Below are 21,582 nucleotides of genomic sequence, written 5' to 3'. Positions count from 1 at the left end.
TAGTGAGTCCCATTTATTTTGTGAATGGATGTTATGTAGAGCTACTAGTAACAGTTGTCCGTAGACTCACGGTGTTCCGTACAAACTCGGACGTATAGCGACTTTAAATGAGCCTGCAACGGTCAAAAATAAGGCTACAGCTGATCTGATAGCATCGTAGTTGCCGGTGTTGTGTCCCTACTGGTTTCCAAACTAACTGGTTTCCCAGCGGTGCGTGCACCTATCAGTCTGCCTCTATCACCAGATTCGTCACAAATTCACAAACATATTACTGGCTATTTTCAAGTCGGTTCTCATATTTGCTGCGGCGAATATGAAAGTATAAGTTACGTACGCACTACATTACCATTCACGACAAAATAAAACATTTGCAGGCTCGCATGAAGTGGGATTCGATCGCACTAGAGCAAAACACGTATTATAATACGGGTGGTTGAAATCAAGCATTCTGATTGATCTGATTCTGGTTGAGAGTGAGTCACGGGGTGTGCTTTATTGAGCATAAAGTACTGTAGGTGTACAGGTGTTTACAGTACGCCTGTTTACATTTTCCTTAAAATGGAGCGTTCCATATTAGTGCGCACTCAAAATAACGGTTACATTTTTGGTTGTCATTGGTAATTTTCGTTGTCACTTGGTTGTCATTTTGTTGTCATTTCAAGATTAACAGTAAGCAAACTTGTTTCATGTTAACTTCGATCTTTTGGGGGGAAGAACTTTTGATGAGTGGTTAGCCGAAGATGAGAGAACAAGAGTGAGCAAGAGTGGTCGAAAGCGATGTCATCAGAGACGAAGGGGACATGAGAAACGTTTTCCATGGATGCACAATTAGTGGAAATATCCAAATCAATATAAGCAAACCGTAACATGTTTAGACCTAATGTTTAAAATAAATATTATTTTATCGAAAGTGTCCCATTGTCATTGTTGTTATTTTAAAGGCAGCTTTTATGAAATGAGCAAAGTCAATTGCGTGATCTAGCTAGCTAGCTAGGCTAACAAACGTGAAGTTCACAATGCTGTTTGTCCGTTGCATAGCAACAGCCACTTTTTACAGGGACTATTTTCTCTCGGCTACTGAAATGCGATACACAATGTTTGTTGTCTATAACTATTTTGTTCTGAAAGGCAGCTTACTATTTATTTACTATTTATAATTTCGCTGGCAACCGTATTATAAAAGCAATAAGGTACTCGAGGCAGTACTTTATCGCCAATAAAGTACGTGTTCAAGGGTGTTGTTAGGCCTGACGCGCAGCGGAGGGCCTAACAAGCCCGGAACCATGACCACCAGTTGTCGCTCAGGCCCCGCTCCAGATTAAGGAGAGATGCCCTCCCTGAAGTTCTGACCATCTCCAGCGCGTACACCTTTATGGTGGCCCGGCTCAAAGGCCACCCATGGTTTGCCATCCACAGGGAGTACCTGATTAGCTCCTCTTCCTCATCCGGAGTGATGGCCAGGTTGGTGTGGGGCCCATGGGTGTACTTACCAGTCACCCAATCCTGGAGGGTTGTGGCAGGCATGCCACTTTCCTTGGCCACTTCCCTCACACTCCTCCCCCCCCTCACCTCTGCCACCCTTACCTCCATCTCCCGAGGGGTGTAGGTCCTCTTCCTCTTGGACTCTTTTGATGTCATAGCTGTAGAAATAGACAAAGAAAACGACAATCCTTTATTTTTAGGCCTATCTCACACATTGTGAACACACGTGTGGATGGTGGTGGAGAATACCAGGGGACCAGACCTAGTGCTTCACATGTCCTGACAAGGGACACAGACAGGAGAGCAATCTGAGAATGTTGGTATAATAAATCGGAGTTCTCGCCTCAATCTCTCTGCTCGGAGAGATTGAGCGGAGAGATTAAACTGAGACCAACAATTCACAGGCGCAACTACTTACAGTTGCATTAGATATGTGTGTGATTCCGACGAGCAGTGCAGCTGCCTGTTAAACTTGCATTATCATTTGTGGAATAATAGATGAAGCTCGAGTTCTTCTAGATATTGTTTTTGCTGGTGCACCACGGTTAGGCTATAATACAGTATATTGAGGATCATATATATTGATCATGTTAAGTCTACTAATAAAAGCAAAAGACACCACAAGGATTTGAACCCCGTCCTGACAAAGCAGGAGTGCCACCACTGGAGTCAAAGGGAGCGCCACACAGTATTAGACCCTACTGTACCTGTTTTCTATTTCATAATATATTAAATAAGGTTGACTATCGCATAAGTAATAACTGTTCAGTAATTTTATTTGAAGTAAGAGAAATATCACGTCCTAACAGTAGTGTTGAGACGAATGATTTTAGGTTGCAGCTGCATAAGACACAACATGACAGTTAAGGTTTCCTGAGGTAAAATAAATAAATTGTCTTATTGGGTAGTTTTGATAATGATTGTAAAGGAATACAATCATTATTGTATTCGGGAGTCAGGTGGCTGAGCGGTGAGGGAATCGGGCTGGTAATCCGAAGGTTGCCAGTTCGATTCCCGGTCATGCCAACTGACGTTGTGTCCTTGGGCAAGGCACTTCACCCTACTTGCCTCGGGGGAATGTCCCTGTACTTACTGTAAGTCGCTCTGGATAAGAGCGTCTGCTAAATGACTAAATGTAAATGTAAATACATTGGCATTAAATAAAATAAGATCAGTTTGACGTAATTCAATAAATAGTAATACGTTTATATTGGTTTCGCTCAAAAAAGACGCGTCATGACAGTCAATTTTCATGCCGTGATTCTAGCATTAAACCATCGCGTAATCAAGACTGTAAAAAGTCATTTAAAACAACAAAATTGTATGAAATGATATGTCAAAACATACTTTAATATGTTTTTGTTTAATGTAGACATTTGTAAGTTGATAAAACAAGGCTTAGAGAGCAGTTTCCCTTATGGAGATATGGCTCCACCTAGCTAATTGCTATGCAAATTCCTCTCCCGGCACCATTTTTAAAGCCAATGATTCAACGGTAGGCGGAGCTTGGCTACGTACCGTGCTCTTGTTGACAGGAGAAGTCCAACTGATGTCAATTTGACTTTGCTGGAAGCGGGAGAAAATTAACTTTGTATCGATTACACATTTTGCCAGGAAGTATTTTTTATTGGCTGGCGTGTTTTATGTGACGTGTACGGAACACCGTGAGTAAAAGTTGTGTACGGAACACCGTGAGTCTACATTAGCTCTATCTATCGTGAAATGAATTACTGTACATTACATCTCACTATTGTGTTTATTATCATAATGTTAAATGAGCAAAACGTTCAGTTTTGCATTTGTTGACGCTTGGAACTCTCCGTTGTGATTACATTGCGAGCAGAACGTTTGTCCTCCCTGTTAAAGCCGAAATATACTACTCCGTTTTCACGGAGTAGTATATTATTTGCTACATGGTTCGATAGCCAAACACATGTCCTGGTGCACGTAACTCTGTCAGTCAGGGCTCCAGACTAACTTGTTGCCTTGGTTGCACTGGTGCGCCTAACTTTTTTATTTAGGTGCACCAGCACAAAATTTAGGTGCACCCAAATTTTTCCTTGCGTCGCCACAATTTCAAGGTCACCTTTTTATCACGCTCCATATACATTCATATATATTATGTAAATGATATTAAACAAGAATAAGGTGTAGGTAAATATATTTTTTATTTGAAGCACAATCATACTGTATATATATAAAACAAATATTTTAAGTGCTTCACTGAGCTACCAAACTAAAACATTTTAAGCAAAATAAAACATTTCAAAATAGAAAGTGCTACTGTTTAAAAGTGCTTCCCTGAACTGAGACCTAACATTTCATGGCTCAAAGTCTTATAGCGGGTCCCACCTTGCTGTCCCATGCCCTTCAGATGGCCAACACCTGTAATTTGGCCTTCTTGCCCTATGGCCTTGGCTAAATCATCTTGCCACTCTCCCTAGCATCAAAATCCTAGCTCCATTGGTTAGCTCCATGACCCAGCTTCGTAACTCAGGGGTCCGCAATTCATTTTTACAAGGGGCCACATGAGAAACCTGAAATGTGTTGGAGGGCCTCATCAATTTGCTCACTATTCATTTTCTCCCATTGTAAAAAGCAGTAAAGTATATATTTTGATTAGCTGCTACTGGTTATCAGAAGAATAAGGATATTCTGTAAATATTTATATAAATATTTTATATTTTTGTGTAGGTCAAATAGGAAAGATTATAGAAGTAATAAACAGTATAAACAACAACAACAGTGTTTCCTTTTATGTGTAACCAGTTAATCTTCACAAACACTGAAAAGTTGTTTTGCAGTATGTTAAAGATGTGGAATTGATCAACTTTATACAAAAAGCAATACGTTTTTTCAGTTCATTTTGTTCTGTGAGAGAAATCCAATGGGCTTGAACAAGTGCATCGAAATCTTTCTGAATGTCTGAGGTGGATATGCGAAGGACAGCTAACAGGTAATGATCAGGGTCTGCAGTTCAACTAGCAAACCATCAGCCCGTGCCCACTGAATCAGTCAAGTTCTTATTATGTCCGCGTTTTTTCTTTTTCACAGCTTTCATTTTGACCTCAGTAAATGTTAAAAGTTAATCAGTGGCAAAGTTTTTCATTTTCGAGGGCTAACCAACAGCTAACTCTCCTGTCGGTGAGGTTGCGCAAGTGCACATATGTAAATTGCCTGATCACTGTAGTCTTTCAGGACTACATATTTACTACCGCTCAACACATTTGTTTATTTTAAATTTTTGATTTACCTCACGCGGGCCAGATTGAGACAGCCTGTGGCCGGTTATGGCCCGCGGGCCATACAATGCCCAGGTCTGCTAAACTGACTCTGGTGCTCAGGTCGTAATTTCAATCACACAGCACGAAGCTACAGGAATATCTGGACCACAGCCAATCAGAGGCAAAGACCCGCCCCATCTCTGTCTCTGATTGGTTTAGACCACGATATGATCCAACCATGAGTGTCAGTTCCGTCTTAGGATAACAAACGCTTCGTTTGTGGAGAGACAGCGGATGCGAGGAGGTTAGGTGCACCGGTGCGACCTAGGAAAAAATGTAGTCGCACCCGTACACGTTTTGGGCGCATAGTGCGACCAATTTGGTCGCACTCTAGAGCCCTGGTCAGGCTATTGCATTTTGTACTTCTGTCGATCAATTTTTTGTTAGTTACTGCATCCATTCAGCGACAAAGTGTAGTACCAACCCTTTCCGTTTTGAGTTAATGTATTGTGTTTTTGAGTTAATGTAATGTCGTTTCCCACTTGGGGGAGCGTGTCTTTGTATTGGGGGGAGTTGAGCAAGTCATCCTATTTGGGTGGAGTTGACTCGTATTTGGGGGGAGTGTTTTCATTTGGGGGATGCACTCATGTTAGTGGTTGTGATTTGCACTTCAGGGCCACCGTACGTACTGCCTGTGTCCTGTGTCAGGAAGTTCAATATCCAGCTGCACATGGAGGGACTGATGTTCAGGTTTTGTAGTTTCATGATGAGCCTGGATGGTACTATGGTGTTAAAGGCAGAGCTTAAGTCGATGAAGAGCATCCGCACATACGTGTTGTTCTGATCCAGGTGAGAGAGAGCAGTGTTCAAGGCCAAAGCTACAGCATCATCTGTAGACCTGTTCGGCCTATATGCAAACTGGAGTGGGTCTAATGCAGGTGACAGGCAGGATGTAATGTGGTCTTTGATTAACCTCTCAAAACATTTCATCACAACAGAGGTGAGTGCGACAGGGTGGTAATCATTGAGACAGCTCACAGATGGTTTCTTAGGGACTGGGATGATGGTGGCCCTCTTGAAGCTATTGGGGATGACAGACTGGGACAGGGAGAGGTTAAAGATGTCAGTGAACACCTCTGCCAGTTCAGGAGCACAGGCCTTGAGAACACGGCCAGGGATGTTGTCAGGTCCTGGAGCTTTATACACATTCACTCTCCTGAATGACTTGCACATGTAGCCGGTGTGTGGTGAAACTCACTCCTCAATTATGTAACAGGCCACCCACGTCAAAGAATTGCTAGCTTTTCGTTGGCGTAGTTGGTAGTGGTGGCGCTTGGGAAGTCAGAGGTGGTCGGTTTGACTCCTGGTCGGAGCGGACAGTGGCCCGTATACCTCTGACAGAGCTTGCAAGACCACGTCTGTTACACTGGTGCCGTGACCCCGGATCGCTAGGTTAGCATCAGCTAACCGGCCGGAGTGATTTTGAGGGGTGAATGTAGCCAGTGTGTGGTGAAACTCACTCCTCAAGTATGTAACAGGCCACCCGCGTCAACGAATTGCTTGCTTTTCGTTGGCGTAGATGGTAGTGGTGGCGCTTGGGAAGTCAGAGGTGGTCGGTTCGACTCCTGGTCGGAGCGGACAGTGGCCCGTATACCTCTGACGGAGCTTGCAAGACCACGTCTGTTACACACACATCAGTCACAGATACCTGGAGAGGGCAGCTGTCTTTCTCCAGCAGTACCTCTGACCTGGTGTGCGACTCAAATCAAGCATAAAAGGTGTTCAGCTCTTCTGCAAGAGAAACAGAGACCTCTGCTTGATGGCTCTTTCCTTTATAATCTGTGATAGTCTTCAACCCACTCCACATGTCTCTGGTGTTGGATCCTGTGTAATAAGACTTCACTTTCTCTCTGTACTGTCTCTTTGCCAGCTTGATGGTTTTTCTGAGTTCATATCGGGCTATTTTGTACTCGCATAGGTCTCCAGAATGATAGGCTGCTGTACGGGCTTTGAGTGCTGAAGACACTTCTCCATTCACCCATGGCTTCTGGTTTGGAAAAGTTCTGACATTCATTTGCTGTACAACGTCATCAATGCACTTATAGCCTAATACAAACTCAGTTGATCAGACTATTGATATCTGGTCAGATGATATGAGGATATTTTGAAGTGTAGTGTAGTGTACACGGCAACCACAAAATCTGATCAATTTAGCAAGCTCTAGCTAGCAGCGACGAGTGTGTCAGACGGGTCAAACTAAGGAACTTGTGTAAATGAATGTAGACGTAGCTCTAATCATTTTAATTTTAATCCAGTGTTGTAACATTACATAAGTAGCCAGGTAACTTCCCTAGCAGGTCACAAATACATTATGTAGATTGCATATCATTGAAATGGTGCAATCTAGTTTAGAAGCATGGTTATACTACTGTAATACTCTGCAGTTAGACCGACACAGGTGAATCTCAGTAAATTAGAATATCATGGAAAAGTTGGTTTATTTCGATAAGTAAATTCAAAAGGTGAAACGCATATATTATACAGAGGCATTACACACAGAGTGAAACATTTGAAGTGTTTATTTCTTTTAATTTGGATGATTATGGCTTACAGCTAATGAAAACCCAAATTTCAGTATCCTAGAACATTTGACTGAAAAAGTTAAATATTGTAGACTCATGATGTCCCACTCTAATCAGCTGATTATCTACAAAACACCCGTTAAGGTTTCCTAAGCCTTTAAATGGTCTCTAAGGCTGGTTCAGTAGGCTACACAGTCATGGGGAAGACGGCTGTCCTGAAGACAATCATTGACACCCTCCACAAGGAGGGTAAGCCACTAAAGGTCATTGCTAAAGACGCTGGCTGTTCCCAAAGTGCTGTATCCAAGCATATTAATAGAAAGTTGAGTGGAAGGGAAAATTGTGGTAGAAAAAGGTGCACAAGCAACAGGAATAACAGGAGCCTTGAGAGGATTGTGAAGCAACGGTCATTCAAGAATTTGGGGGAAATTCACAAGGAGTGGACTGAGGCTGGAGTCATTGCATCAAAAGCCACCACGCACAGATGTATCCAGGAAATGGGCTGCAACTGTCGCATTCCTCGTGTCAAGCCACTCCTGAACCAGAGATAACGTCAGAAGCGTCTTACCCAGGCGAAGGAGAAAAGGGAAAGGACTTGCTCAGTGGTCCAAGATCCTCTTTTCAGATTAAAGTAAATGTTGCATTTCACTTGGAAACTAGAGAGGGTACAATTTCTGGGGAAATTGTAGGGTGTGCTTGCTTGCGTCGGTTGCACAGGGGTCCGTTTTTGAATGACATTTTTAAAACTGATATTTCTGTATATTTTATATAAAAATGCATACTTATTATATATAAATATACATAGATTTAAAAGCATTTTTTTTTTTGCTGCTCATTTACAACTGAAAATACGAGTGAAGTGTAGAATGAAATAGATCTTCTCATTTCCCCTGCAAAAGGCATCCTCATCATTGAATCAAAACGAATAAATTTGGCAGACCGGTGTAAAAATTGACCTAATATCTATGACGTAAACGTCCTTTTAAGTTTTTCCCTTCTCGTGATATTTTCATGCATTTAGCCTACTCATTGCATTCATTCATGAATAAAGAACCCCCTTTGAAGATTATTCTACGACGTTACCGGCAGTAGAAGATTGAATTGCGATTCAAACAGTACCATCTTCTAACTGAAAATATGCCCCCCAAAACGTAAATAAGCTTGACATTTATTTAGTGGAAAATCGCTTTCATGAAAAGCTCACTGGTAGCGATCATTAAGTAACAACAGTAACAACGCAAAGTGCGCTATCCCTGTGTGGAGAAGCTGCCCCGGTAAATTGTACTACTACAGTACAGTAGACTACTGCTGTGTTCATCTTGGTAGCGATTGCGTTGGTTGAATTGGATTTAACGTTCCGTTGTACGGTTTAGGCTGAAATGTATTATTTTCATGAACAGATTGACAAAGTTTAGGCTGTGGCAATGAAGTTAAGGTTAGCAGTTAGATAGACTTTTGATTCAAGTAAGGGGAGTGCCGAACATGTTCTGTCGCCGTTTGACTTCCTACAGCTGTGTAGATGTTTTTGTAGTGTCTCGCGTAGGCTACAGCGTTGCAGTGAGCAACACTGGTTTGAAACCACAGGTAATGATAATTTCACCCACAAATCGTTTACTTGTAATGTAATGTCATAATAAATCCTACAACGAAAATTTATTTGTGAGGAATTTTTATTTTAAAGATTGAAAACAGATGCATCATAGACCACTATAGTATGTGTTGCCCGGGCAACAGAGGCTAATGTCATGATGCTAATGCTTCAGTGAAATAGTAGACTACCGTTTCCAAAAGTAGATGTGGGCCTACTTCCTTAATAATATCAGCTAATATTGTACATTACATTTCATAATTGTGTTTCACATCACAAAGTAAAATGAGTAAATAGTTATCACCCTGGCCTCTTTGCTTGTGGCGTTCCTGCAGCTGCCTTGCAGTAAAGCTATAGTTAGCCTAGCTATCCCCCAAGTTAACAGATGTGAAACGAATGTTCTGCTACAGGTAGTCACGCGTGTTTTCGTGACGTTAGTGACGCAGTGACGTTAGTAACGTCAGTGACTGTGGCTAGCAAATTAGCCACCGTTAGCTTCACTTTTCGCCACAAAAACTTAACTGAAGCCTAAACCATGCAACGGAACGTAAATTTCAATAGAAGCAACTCAATCGCTACCAAGACGAAACTTTTGACACCGCCATTGTGTATGTAGTCCAAATATTGACTGAGTTTTAGGGGGGCGAAAATAAATAATAAAAATAAATAAATATATATTTGAGAGAACAAAGGTTGTGCCCTTGCCGAAGGCAAAGCACACCCAATAAAAGTCCCAGAGTCTGGAGGAAAAGTGGAGAGGCACAGAATCCTTCAATGCTTGAAGTCCAGTTTGAAGTTTCCAAGTGATGATTTGCGGAGCCATGTAATCTGCTGGTGTAGGTCCACTGTTTTATCAAGTCCAAAGTCAATGCAGCCGTCTACCAGGACATTTTAGAGCACTTCATGCTTCCTTCCATTGACGAGCTTTATGGAGATGCTGATTTCATTTTCCAGCAGGACGTACCAGAACCTGGTTTAATGACCATGGTATCACAGTGCTTGATTGGTCAGCAAACTCGCCTGACCTGAACCCATAGAGAATCTATGAGTATTGTCAAGAGGAAGATGAGAGACACCAGACCCAACAGTGCAGACGAGCTGAAGGCCGCTATCAAAGCAACCTGGGCTTCCATAACACATCAGCAGTGCCACAGGCTGATTGCCTCCATGCCATATTGATGCAGTAATTCATGCTAAAGGAACCCAGACCAAGTATTGAGTGCATATATGAACATATTTCCAGTAGGCTGACATTTCTGTATAAAAAATCCTTCGTTTTATTGGTCTTGTGTAATATTCTAATTTTTTGAGATACTGAATTTTTGGATTTCATTAGATGAAAGTCAGAATCATCAAAATTAAAATGAACGCTAGAAGTATTTCACTGTGTGTGTAATGCATCTGTATAATATATGAATTTCAACTTTTGAATTTACTAATCAAAATAAACAAACTTTTCCACGATATTCTAATTTACTGAGATACACCTGTACTCATAGTTCAAGCAGTGCATTTGTAAGGGAGCGTGCTGCACATGTCATTATCAACAGGATCTGGAAAATCAACCGGCACATATATGCAACAGGAGCTGTACTCCAATTTAAGAATCTCTTCATACCCTTCATGTGTTTTCATTAAATGTAACTTGCAAACAAGTAGTTTGTTCTGCGTCTTTATTTAATCTTGCCCTATTATATAGTATGATTTTTATTGAATCATCAATAACTGACAGCACACAAGGTGATTATGACCATGTAATGATAGAAATAGAAAACAGTTAAATAACATTTTATGCATGTGTACTGCACAATGCAGTGGCATAACGACATCTCTGATGTTGATAACAAACCAAACCGTTTCAAAATCGTTTGGTTATTTAAAAAGTACATGTAGCACCAACACAATGTTATGGGTGACCGAGGTGACTGTAGCAAGATGGCCGCCATGTGCGGACGTTCGACTCCGTTGGCCGGCAACGTGGACGAGACATCTACTCTTTATATATATCTATGATCTGTTGCGTGTGTGCAGCCTCTTAACGTAGTTTACTAAGGTAGTCATAGCAACCCCAGGCATGGAAAGTCCATCTTCGCACTCTGATACCGATCAACCAATGGGGTTAAGGTGACACCGCGACATACATTGTTTGACAGCTTACCTCATTAGCTTAAGGACAAGGAAATACAGAAATAAATGAACACAGAAAGAAATGAGGAAAGAAAGAAATGAATACAAAAATAAATAAATACAGAAATAAATGTCCATGTAAATAAATAAATACGTAATTAATATTTTTTCATACATTTATTTTTATATATTTATATTTTTTAATGTATAAATACATTTATTGATACATTTATTTATTCATTTATTTATTTTGCTCCATATCCGAGCCCCTCGGAGAGCTCTACTTGCACCTCCTGATTTTCCTGACTACCCGTCCGCTAGTCCGTCATTTTAGAATCAGAAATCAGAAGAATCAGAAAGGGATTTATTCGCCATGAAAGTTTGCACAGACAAGGAATTTGCTTTGGCAGGAAGGTGCATACAATAAACATATACCTAAAATTTTAATATGTGGACTAACTATACTAAGGGTACATAAACTAGCAGTACTAAGTGGGATAAATATAAGTTGCCGTAAATTACAATATAAAATACAAAAATACAAATATTACAAAAAATACAAATGTACAAGATACCATGTTGTGGTGCAGTGCAAAAGCAGAGTGTTTTAAGCAATAAGTCATTTGAGTCAGTGTGGTCCCTTGGCCTTGTTGAAGAGGCCAACAGCAGAAGGGAAGAAACTGTTTTTGTGGCGTGAGGTATTGGTCCTGATAGACCGCAGCCTTCTGCCGGAGGGGAGTGACTGAAACAGGGAGTGTCCAGGGTGGGAGGAGTCGGCCACAATCTTCCTCGCTCGCCTCAGGGTCCTCGAGGTGTGCAGGTCCTCGAGGGTAGGCAGATTGCAGCCAATCACCTTCTCAGCAGTACGGATGATACGCTGCAGTCTGCTCTTGTCCTTGGCAGTGGCAGCAGCGTACCAGACGGTGATGGAGGAGGTGAGGATGGACTCAATGATGGCTGAGTAGAAGTGCACCATCATTGTCTTTGGCAGGTTGAACTTCTTCAGCTGCCGAAGGAAGTACATCCTCTGTTGTGCTTTCTTGATGAGGGAGCTGATGTTCAGTTCCCACTTGAGGTCCTGGGAGAGGATAGTGTCCAGGAAGCGGAAGGACTCCACAGTGTTGACTGGGGAGTCACACAGGGTGATGGGGGTGAGTGGGGCTGTGTTCCTCCTGAAGTCCACAACCATCTCCACTGTCTTAAGAGCATTGAGCTCTAAGTTGTTCTGGCTGCACCAGGTCACCAGGTTGGCCGCTTCCCACCTATAATCAGACTCGTCTCCACCAGAGATGAGCCCAATAAGGGTGGTGTCGTCCGCAAACTTCAGGAGTTTGACGGACGGATGACTGGAGGTGCAACTGTTGGTGTACAGGGAGAAGAGCAGAGGAGAAAGGACGCAGCCCTGAGGTGATCCGGTGCTGATGGACCGGGAGTCAGAGACTTGTGTTCCCAGCTTAACGCACTGCTTCCTGTCAGACAGGAAGTCTGTGATCCACCTGCAGGTGGAATCAGGCACGTTCAGCTGGGAGAGCTTGTCCTGAAGCAGGGCGGGGATGATGGTGTTGAAGGCAGAGCTGAAGTCCACAAACAGGATCCTGGCATAGGATGCTGGGGAGTCCAGGTGCTGTAGGGTGAAGTGGAGAGCCATGTTAACTGCATCGTCCACAGACCTGTTGGCTCTGTAGGCAAACTGCAGGGGGTCCAGTAGAGGGTCAGTGATGGATTTAAGGTGTGCCAGCACCAGGCGCTCGAAAGACTTCATTACCACAGAGGTCAGGGCGACGGGTCTGTAGTCATTATGTCCTGTTGGCCTTGGCTTTTTGGGCACAGGGATGATGGTGGAGGACTTGAGACAGGCTGGCACATGGCATGTCTCAAGGGAGGTGTTAAAGATGTGGGTAAACACCGGAGACAGCTGGTCAGCGCAGTGCTTGAGGGTGGCTGGAGAGACAGAGTCCAGCCCAGCTGCTTTGCGGGGGTTCTGCCTCTTGAAAAGTCTGTTAACTTCACCCTCCTGAATGGAGAGAGTCGTCGCTGTAGAGGGGGGGAGGTGGGAGGCCTCCTGGGTGGGAAGGGGTAGTTCAAGACTGTCCAATTGTGTTTCAAATCTGCAGTAGAACTCATTCAGGTCGTTGGCCAGGCGGGAGTCGTTAGTGGGGTGGGGGGCTCTGGGCTTGTAGTTGGTAATTTGCCTGAGCCCTCTCCAGACAGAAGCAGAGTCGTTTGCAGAGAATTGGTGTTTTAGCCTCTATGAGTACAGTCGTTTAGCCTCCCTCACCGCCTTGCTAAACCTGTTCTTCGACTCTTTGAAACTGTCTTTGTCCCCACTCTTGAACGCGGCCTCTTTCTCTGACCTCAACCTTCTGAGTTTAGCTGTAAACCAAGGTTTGTCGTTGTTGTAGCTTACCCTGGTGCGTTGGTATACAGCAGTCCTCACAGAAGCTGATGTATGATGTCTGTGAGCTCATCCAGACTATTGGTAGCAGTCGTGAACATGTCCCAGTCAGTGCAGTCCAAGCACGCCCGCAGATCCTCCATAGCTTCACTGGTCCACTGTTTTGATGTCCTCACAGCAGGCTTACAGCGCTTTAGCTTCTGCCTGTATGCAGGAATCAGGTGGACCATGGCGTGGTCAGAGTGACCCAGTGCTGCTCGGGGGACCGCATGGTATGCTTTGCTGATTGTAGAGTAGCAGTGATCCAGGGTGTTTCCTTCTCTGGTAGGGCATTTGATGAATTGTCTATATTTTGGGAGTTCTTGAGTGAGATTGCCTTTGTTAAAGTCGCCTAGCGCAATAACCAAGGAATCCGGATTTTCATGCTCCACACTCAGTATGTGGCTGGCGAGCACACGTTGAGCCTCGTTGACGCTAGCCTGCGGAGGCATGTAGACGCCAACCAGAATGAATGATGCAAACTCTCGTGGCGAGTAAAAAGATCTACAGTTAATAAAAAATGATTCCAGATTAGGAGAACAGTGCTGCAGAATCACTGTCACATCTTCACACCAGCCACTGTTAATGTAAAAACAAATACCACCGCCTTTCGTTTTGCCAGAGAGCACAGGGTTACGATCCGCTCTCAGCAGTTTGAAACCTGCTAGCTGTAGCGCAGAGTCTGGGATCAGTTCACTCAGCCATGTCTCCGTAAAGCACAAAACGGAAGATGAATGAAAGTCTCTGTTTTTCCACACCAGTAGCTGAAGTTCATCCAGTTTGTTGCTCAGTAAACGCACGTTGGAGAGAAATATCCCCGGTAACGCTGTGCGTGCCCCACGCCGACGGAGTCGCACCAGAGCACCGGCTCGTTTGCCTCTCCTACGGCGCTTCGCTGCTAGGACAAAGCCGAGGGTGGCTTTGACTATAATTCCCACTAATTCCGCCGCTGGAAGCAGAAAAGTGGGAAATAAATCCACAGGAGTTGTAGTCCTGATGTTTAGAAGTACTTCTCTAGTTAGAGAACCCCGGAAATCTTGGCAGAACACTGAATTAACAGACAAAACAAGACAAAAAAGAGCGCACCTAACGACCGAGGCAGCCATCATCGGCGCCATCTTGGATCGGATACCCCTTGGCTGTGACTGGTCCGCAATTGGTTCCACACACAAAGACGTCATGTGGCAGCGTTGCTCCACCTTCTTTTCTGGTGGTGAATTGTTTTCAGCACCCACAGCCTTCAGAGTACTATAAATTCAACGAATCCGTCCGACTCCGTTTGTCTGTCCGTAACGGAGTCGGAGTAGTATAATTTGACCTTTAGTATAAACTAGTACGACGCATGGGCGCCGCTAGGGAGGGGCTAGCAGGTGCTTCAGCACCCCCAAGAAAGACCAAAGCACCCTGATAGCACCCCCTAAAATATTACTAATGTAGTAATGGTATTCAGGCCCGGAGTGGCTGTCGGGAGAATTCCCGGTGGGCCGCTCTGCCTGCTCATAAATTGGGCCAGCAGATCGCCTGCTTTCTCTTTGTTTTTTCACACACCGAATAAAACGATATGTGTTAAGTTTGTTAAGTTACTGTGTGACTGATAAGTAAGCTAATAGTCAGATGGCTGAGCGGTGAGGGAATCTGGCTAGTAATCCGAAGGTTGCCAGTTCGATTCCCGGTCATGCCAACTGACGTTGTGTCCTTGGGCAAGGCACTTCACCCTACTTGCCTCGGGGGAATGTCCCTGTACTTACTGTAAGTCGCTCTGGATAAGAGCGTCTGCTAAATGACTAAATGTAAATGTAATAGGCTACACTAGGTTTTAATTTAACCCTTGTGTTATCTTCGGGTCATTCTGACCCATCAGTCATTGTGACCCACCGTCGTATTGCGACAAATTTACCTCATACAAAAACAAAGTGAAGCATTTTCTTTTAACTGTCGGGCTGTCTCAGACCCCCCACATTGGAATGGTTAAAAGAAAATTATTTTTATTTGTTTTTGTATTGGGTAAAATTGGGTAAACACAACGATGGTTCGTTATGCCGAGGATCCGAGGATTGATGCAACTTTGTTTTCAATACTGCTAATAATGCTGTCTGTTGTGCTCAGACTTTGTAAAACAAATTGCGTAAGCATTTGAAAAAAAAGTGTACGAGGATTTGAAAAAAAACTGAATTGGAAAACCATGTTAAAAATATTATGAATATTGATTTATATTAATTAAAGCATAAGAGGTAGAAAGCTGAAAGGTCATAGCACTCAGCCTGAAACTGCTGCCAATACTTGAGTTGTAACTCGATTTAAAAGATCATTTGCGAGTGACAGAAATTAAATGTAATTGCACTTTATCATGTTGTTCTATGCTATATTGCACGTTTTATGTCTTGTTATGACATTTTGATATTTTTCAAGTATTTTAATAAAGACATTCACGTTCAAGTACATGGAATCTTAGAAAAAACTACATTTTTTATCGTGGTATCGAAATCGGCATCGAGAATCGTGTTATTTTACTGGTATTGGCACAGACTACTGAATTTTTGTATTCGTGACACCCCTAATTTGGACGACCGTCCCATAGACCCCATGCTGATATCGCCATCTACATACTTTAGTTTTAATTGGTCTCTTTAGCTGTCAATCTAGGTTGCAGAATAATGAAGCAGGCCACATCTAACTGTTGTCTTGCCTCGTCTTCCCCCCAGATGTGCAGCAGCTCTCTCTCCCGGAGCCCCCAAAGATTAAAGAGGAACAGGATCCGTGGACCAGTCAGGAGGAAGAGCAGCTCCAAGGACTGCAGTCTGAAACTACAGACTCCATGTTCACTTCTCCCAGTGTGAAACAGGACTGGGATCAAGAAGGCTTTTCTGAATGTTCACATCTTGACAAGACTGTGGAGTACAGAGAAGGAGACTCTCTACCCAGCAACACAACTGAGGAGCAAATCAAAGCAGAGACTGATGGAAAAGACTATGCAGCATCAGACCCAGGCAGTGACTCTCAGCCCCTCTCTGTTGTAGCTCCAGACTGTCCTACAGCTCAGAGTTTGGAGGAGGAGGAACATGGAGGAGTGCTGCTGTTTCGGAACAGAACACAAAACATTAAGGCTCAGCCAAGTGAAAATATCCCACAGAGACGTCACACAGGAAAAAAATACATCAGTGTCAACAATGTAACAAAACCTTTAGTAAAAAAAGTAAGCTGGTTATTCATATGAGGTCACACACAGGAGAGAAACCATATCAGTGTCAGCAATGTAACAACACTTTCAGACAGAAAAGTAATCTGGTTACTCATATGAGGATACACACAGGAGAGAAACCGTATCAATGTCAGGAATGTAACAAACATTTTTCTCAGAGAGGTCATCTGGTTATTCATATGAGGACACACACAGGAGAGAAACCATATAAATGTCAGGAATGTAGCAAACTCTTTGCTCATAGTGGGTCTCTGGAAAAACACATGAGGACACACACAGGAGAGAAACCTTTTCAATGTCAGGAATGTAGCAAAAGATTTAGCGTGAAGCCTCATTTGGTTGAACACATGAGGACACACACAGGAGAGAAACCATATAAATGTCAGGAATGTAGCAAACTCTTTTCTCATAGTGCTTCTCTGGAAAAACACATAAGGACACACACAGGAGAGAAACCTTATCAATGTCAGGAATGTAGCAAACTCTTTGCTCAAAGTGGTTCTCTGGAAAAACACATAAGGACACACACAGGAGAGAAACCTTTTCAATGTCAGGAATGTAGCAAAAGATTTAGCGTGAAGTCTAATTTGGTTGGACACATGAGGACACACACAGGAGAGAAACCATATAAATGTCAGGAATGTAGTAAACTCTTTGCTCAAAGTGGTTCTCTGGAAAAACACATAAGAACACACACAGGAGAGAAACCTTTTCAATGTCAGGAATGTAGCAAAAGATTTAGCATCAAGTCTAATTTGGTTGGACACATGAGGACACACACAGGAGAAAAACCATATCAATGTCAGGAATGTAGCAAACTCTTTTCTCAAAGTGGTTATCTGTATAATCACATGAAGACTCACAGGTGAAAAACCGTATCACTGTCAACAATGTAATAGATATTTTGCTGTGAGGCTGAGTCCTATACTAGAAAGTAAGTTCAATATACCTGGTATATATTGTATTTAGCTGATTTCACTAAGCTTAAAAACAGGGAAATATAACATTAAACAAATATAACATAACAATGTTACAATATAATCACGGCTATTAGCAACACCATTGCTGTTGTGAAAAGCAGGAAGGAAAGCTGTCTAAAAGTTAACATGACGACCCACACTGGAGAGAAGCCCTACAGCTGTGACCTCTGTGATCGAACCTTTAGCCGGCTGGCAATTTCAGAGCTCACTGCAGGACCCATACAGGAGGGAAACCCTACAGCTGCCCACACTGTGACTATGTGAAACAAATAGCCAATTAAACATTCACCTGCGTATCCACAATAGAGAAACTTCAAAGCAGTGATGTCTGGGGCCAAGCTGTCCCAACAGTCACCACGTGCGAGAACCTCTGTATGGACCATGGCTGGAAGAACTACTGGTCCACACCTACTGGGACAGCACATGCAGTAACACCAGCTCTACAGTCCAACATGACAGCTCACAGGAAAGATACTATACCCCTGTAGTGATGGAGGGAAGCTGTGTCATACTGCGTATACTGTTAGTAAAACAATGACTGACACTTTCACATTTTTAAACTACATGGATTTGTTTGGTTAAAAGTGGCTGGTAATGTAAGTATAGGAGCTCTTGAAGGACATATATGTTGTTCTAAACACACCTTGAACATGTATTAGCATTTCCAGGGACACCAGACTTGGTGGTTCTGATGCAGAGTCTTACTGTGTCTCTCACCAAGTGATCGCTTGCTTTGGTTTTCAGACTGTACTGAATATATTTCAGATGACACTGACTTCTGAATATGTTCAATCTGTCTATATTGACTTGGATCACCTACATACTGTTAGACTTAGAACTATGAACTTTCATGCTGTACTTTCTATATACAGAATTGATCCACGTTGATACTCTTGTCTTCATGATCACCTGGTTTCAGTCTGTTGGCTTTGTTGAATTAGATAAATACAAAGCCCTTTTGTAAGAATGATTCTAAAGGGAAATAAAAATAAAGTTGTGACCCACTCTCTCTGTCTTAGTTGGGATTTGTGACGATTCACCAACATTGGGAAGAGTTTGTTTCCAAGCTACTTGTCAGCATGGAAAGAAAGTTTGTACATTTAAGTTATAATTGTGGGTATGATCCTAACATTGGAATGACAGAAAACAATTAGCTATTTTGGTGAAAATGGAATAAAACAACATAGTCAGGCAGCACAATCACAAGATAACAAGCTAGCTCTTTCTCTGTATTAACTATGTATTGATAAATTAACAAATGCAATTGTTTAACTGCCAATTTAGCAAATTGTTGCAAAAAATATCAGTATTTTATACATTTTTCTTCAATTTTTACATAATAATTTGAGGTTAGGCTAACAGTTTATTAAAGGGGTGATTGACTGGGTTTTTGGGGTATTTCACACTGTTCCTTAACCCTTGTGTTATCTTCGGGTCATTCTGACCCATCAGTCATTGTGACCCACCGTCATATTGCGAAAAATTTACCTAATACAAAAACAAAGTGAAGCATTTTCTTTTAACTGTCGGGCTGTCTCAGACCCCCCACATTGGAATGGTTAAAAGAAAATAATTTTTATTTGTTTTTGTATTGGGTAAAATTGGGTAAACACAACGATGGTTCGTTATGATCCTTTGGGTCATGTGACCCGAAGGCAGCACGAGGGTCAAGGTCTCAGAATAGGGTATGTAACATTGGTTTGGTTGAAAATGGCCCGGGTGCTGTTCTATGCCCCCTGATAGATCCTCTGAAATTTTCCCGGGAAAAAACACTAGCTTTTCTCCTTTTATGGTATGCTCATTAATATATAGATGAGCTGCGCGCTGATTGGTTGTGAAGTGAAACTGGGGAGCAAAAACGCAACACGGCCAACAGCACTCACTGAAACACCGAAGGTGGAGACTTGAAATAAATATAATAGACTAGATATCATTTGAAATGATAACTTTAGTTGTTTCCACTTCTGTTGTCGAAGCAGACTGGATTGACTTAGGTGGGTAGAACGTTACAGCTTATAGCAACTAGTGATGGGCATTCCGGCTCTTTTTCGTGAGCCGGCTCGTATGGCTCAGCTCACCAAAAAGAGCCGGCTCTTTTGGCTCCCGAACGGCTCTTTTAAAACTACATGTTTTAACTATGAATTTGACTATGATGGGTGTGAAAACAATTTGAATTAAATTATGAAATGAAATCATACTCAACCGTAACCACATATCTTAAAAAATGCATTGATTTGTCATGGCTCTCCTCAGAGTTTTGACTACTCTCTGACTGTGTGTGAGTTGGCTCGGCCCTCCCTCATGCAGGATTGACAGGAACAGAATGTGAGGATGATCGTGTGCGCCTTTAAGCCTACAAGTATTTTTTTGTTCTTTGAATTAGTCAATTATTTTAAATACAACTAGAGAGGATACAATTTCTGGGGAAATTGTAGGGTGTGCTTGCTTGCGTCGGTTGCACAGGGGTCTGTATATTTTATATAAAAATGCATCGGGCCTACTTATTATTTATAAAGATTACATAGATTTAAAAGCATCTTTTTTTTGCTGCTCATTTACAACTCAAAATATGAGTGAAGTGTAGAATGAAATATGATGTCTTCTCATTTCCCCTGCAAGAGGCAGCTGACAGGCTGAATCAAAACGAATACATTTGGCAGACCGGTGTACCAATGGACCTAATCTCTATGACTTAAACGTCCTTTTAAGTTGTCCCTTCTCGTGATATTTTCAGGCATTTAGACTACTCATATTGCATTCATTCATTAATAAAGAACCCCCTTTTAAGATTATTCTACGACTTTACCGGCAGAAGATAGAATCGCGATTCAAACAGTACCATCTGCTAACTGAAAATATGCCCCCAAAAACGTAAATAAGCTTGACATTTATTTAGTGGAAAATAGCTCATTCATAAAAAGCTCACTGGTAGCGATCATTGTCAGTAACAACTCAAAATGCGATATAGCCCTGTGTGGAGAAGCTGCCCCGGTAAATTGTACTACTACAGTACAGTACTAGACTACTGCTGTGTTCGTCTTGATAGCGATTGCGTTGGTTGAATTCGATTAAACGTTCCGTTGTACGGTTTAGGCTGAAATTAATTATTTTCATGAACAGATTGACAAAGTTTAGGCTGTGGCAATGAAGTTCAGGTTAGTAGTCAGATAGTTTCCCTACTGAAAGACTTTTGAGTAAGGGGAGTGCCGAACATGTTCTGTTGCCGTTTGACTTAAACAGCTGAGGAGTTGTTGTTAGCTACTCACACTAGTGTCTCGGGTACAGTAGGCTACAGCGTTGCAGTGAGCTACACTGGTTTGAAACCACAGGTAATGGTAATTTCACCAACAAATCGTTTTCTAATGTCAGAATAAATCCTACAACGAAAATGTATATGTGAGGAATGTTTATTTTAACGATTGAAAACAGATAACGCTACATCATAGACCACTGTAGTATGTGTTGCCCGGGAAACACAGGCTAATGTCATGATGCTAATACTTCAGTGAAATAGTAGACTACTGTTTCCGAAAGTAGATGTACTTCCTTAATAATATCAGCTTATATTGTACATTACACATCACAATTGTGTGTCATATCACAAAGTAAAATGAGTAAATAGTTATCACCCTGGCCTCTTTGCTTGTGGCGTTTCTGCAGCTGCCTTGCAGTAAAGCTATAGTTAGCCTAGCTATCCCCCAAGTTAACAGATGTGAAACGAATGTTCTGGCAAAGGTAGTCACGCGTGTTTTCGTGACGTTAGTGACGCAGTGACGTTAGTAACGTCAGTGACTGTGGCTAGCAAATTAGCCACCGTTAGCTTCACTTTTCGCCACAAAAACTTAACTTACGCTTAAACCATGCAACGGGACGTAAATTCCAATAGAAGCAACTCAATCGCTACCAAGACGAAACTTTTGACACCTACGTTGTCTATGTAGGCCAAGTATTTACTGAGTTTTAGGG

The 21,582-nt window shown here is 42.3% G+C and overlaps 1 protein-coding gene and 1 pseudogene across 1 annotated transcript; both read left to right on the top strand.

Moving 5' to 3' along the window:
- LOC136965161 (zinc finger protein 271-like) overlaps window positions 1-21,582 on the top strand; it is a 58,310-nt pseudogene that overhangs the window by 303 nt on the left and 36,425 nt on the right.
- On the top strand, window positions 16,493-18,429 carry LOC136965165 (zinc finger protein 79-like). Its single transcript, XM_067259202.1, has one exon. The coding sequence runs from the start codon at window positions 16,648-16,650 to the stop codon at window positions 17,503-17,505; it is 858 nt and encodes a 285-aa protein (XP_067115303.1). The 5' UTR covers window positions 16,493-16,647; the 3' UTR covers window positions 17,506-18,429.

The sequence above is a fragment of the Osmerus mordax genome, chromosome 21 (assembly GCF_038355195.1).
Source record: "Osmerus mordax isolate fOsmMor3 chromosome 21, fOsmMor3.pri, whole genome shotgun sequence".
NCBI classification, from domain to species: domain Eukaryota; kingdom Metazoa; phylum Chordata; class Actinopteri; order Osmeriformes; family Osmeridae; genus Osmerus; species Osmerus mordax.
This window is presented reverse-complemented; position numbering and strand designations above follow the sequence as displayed.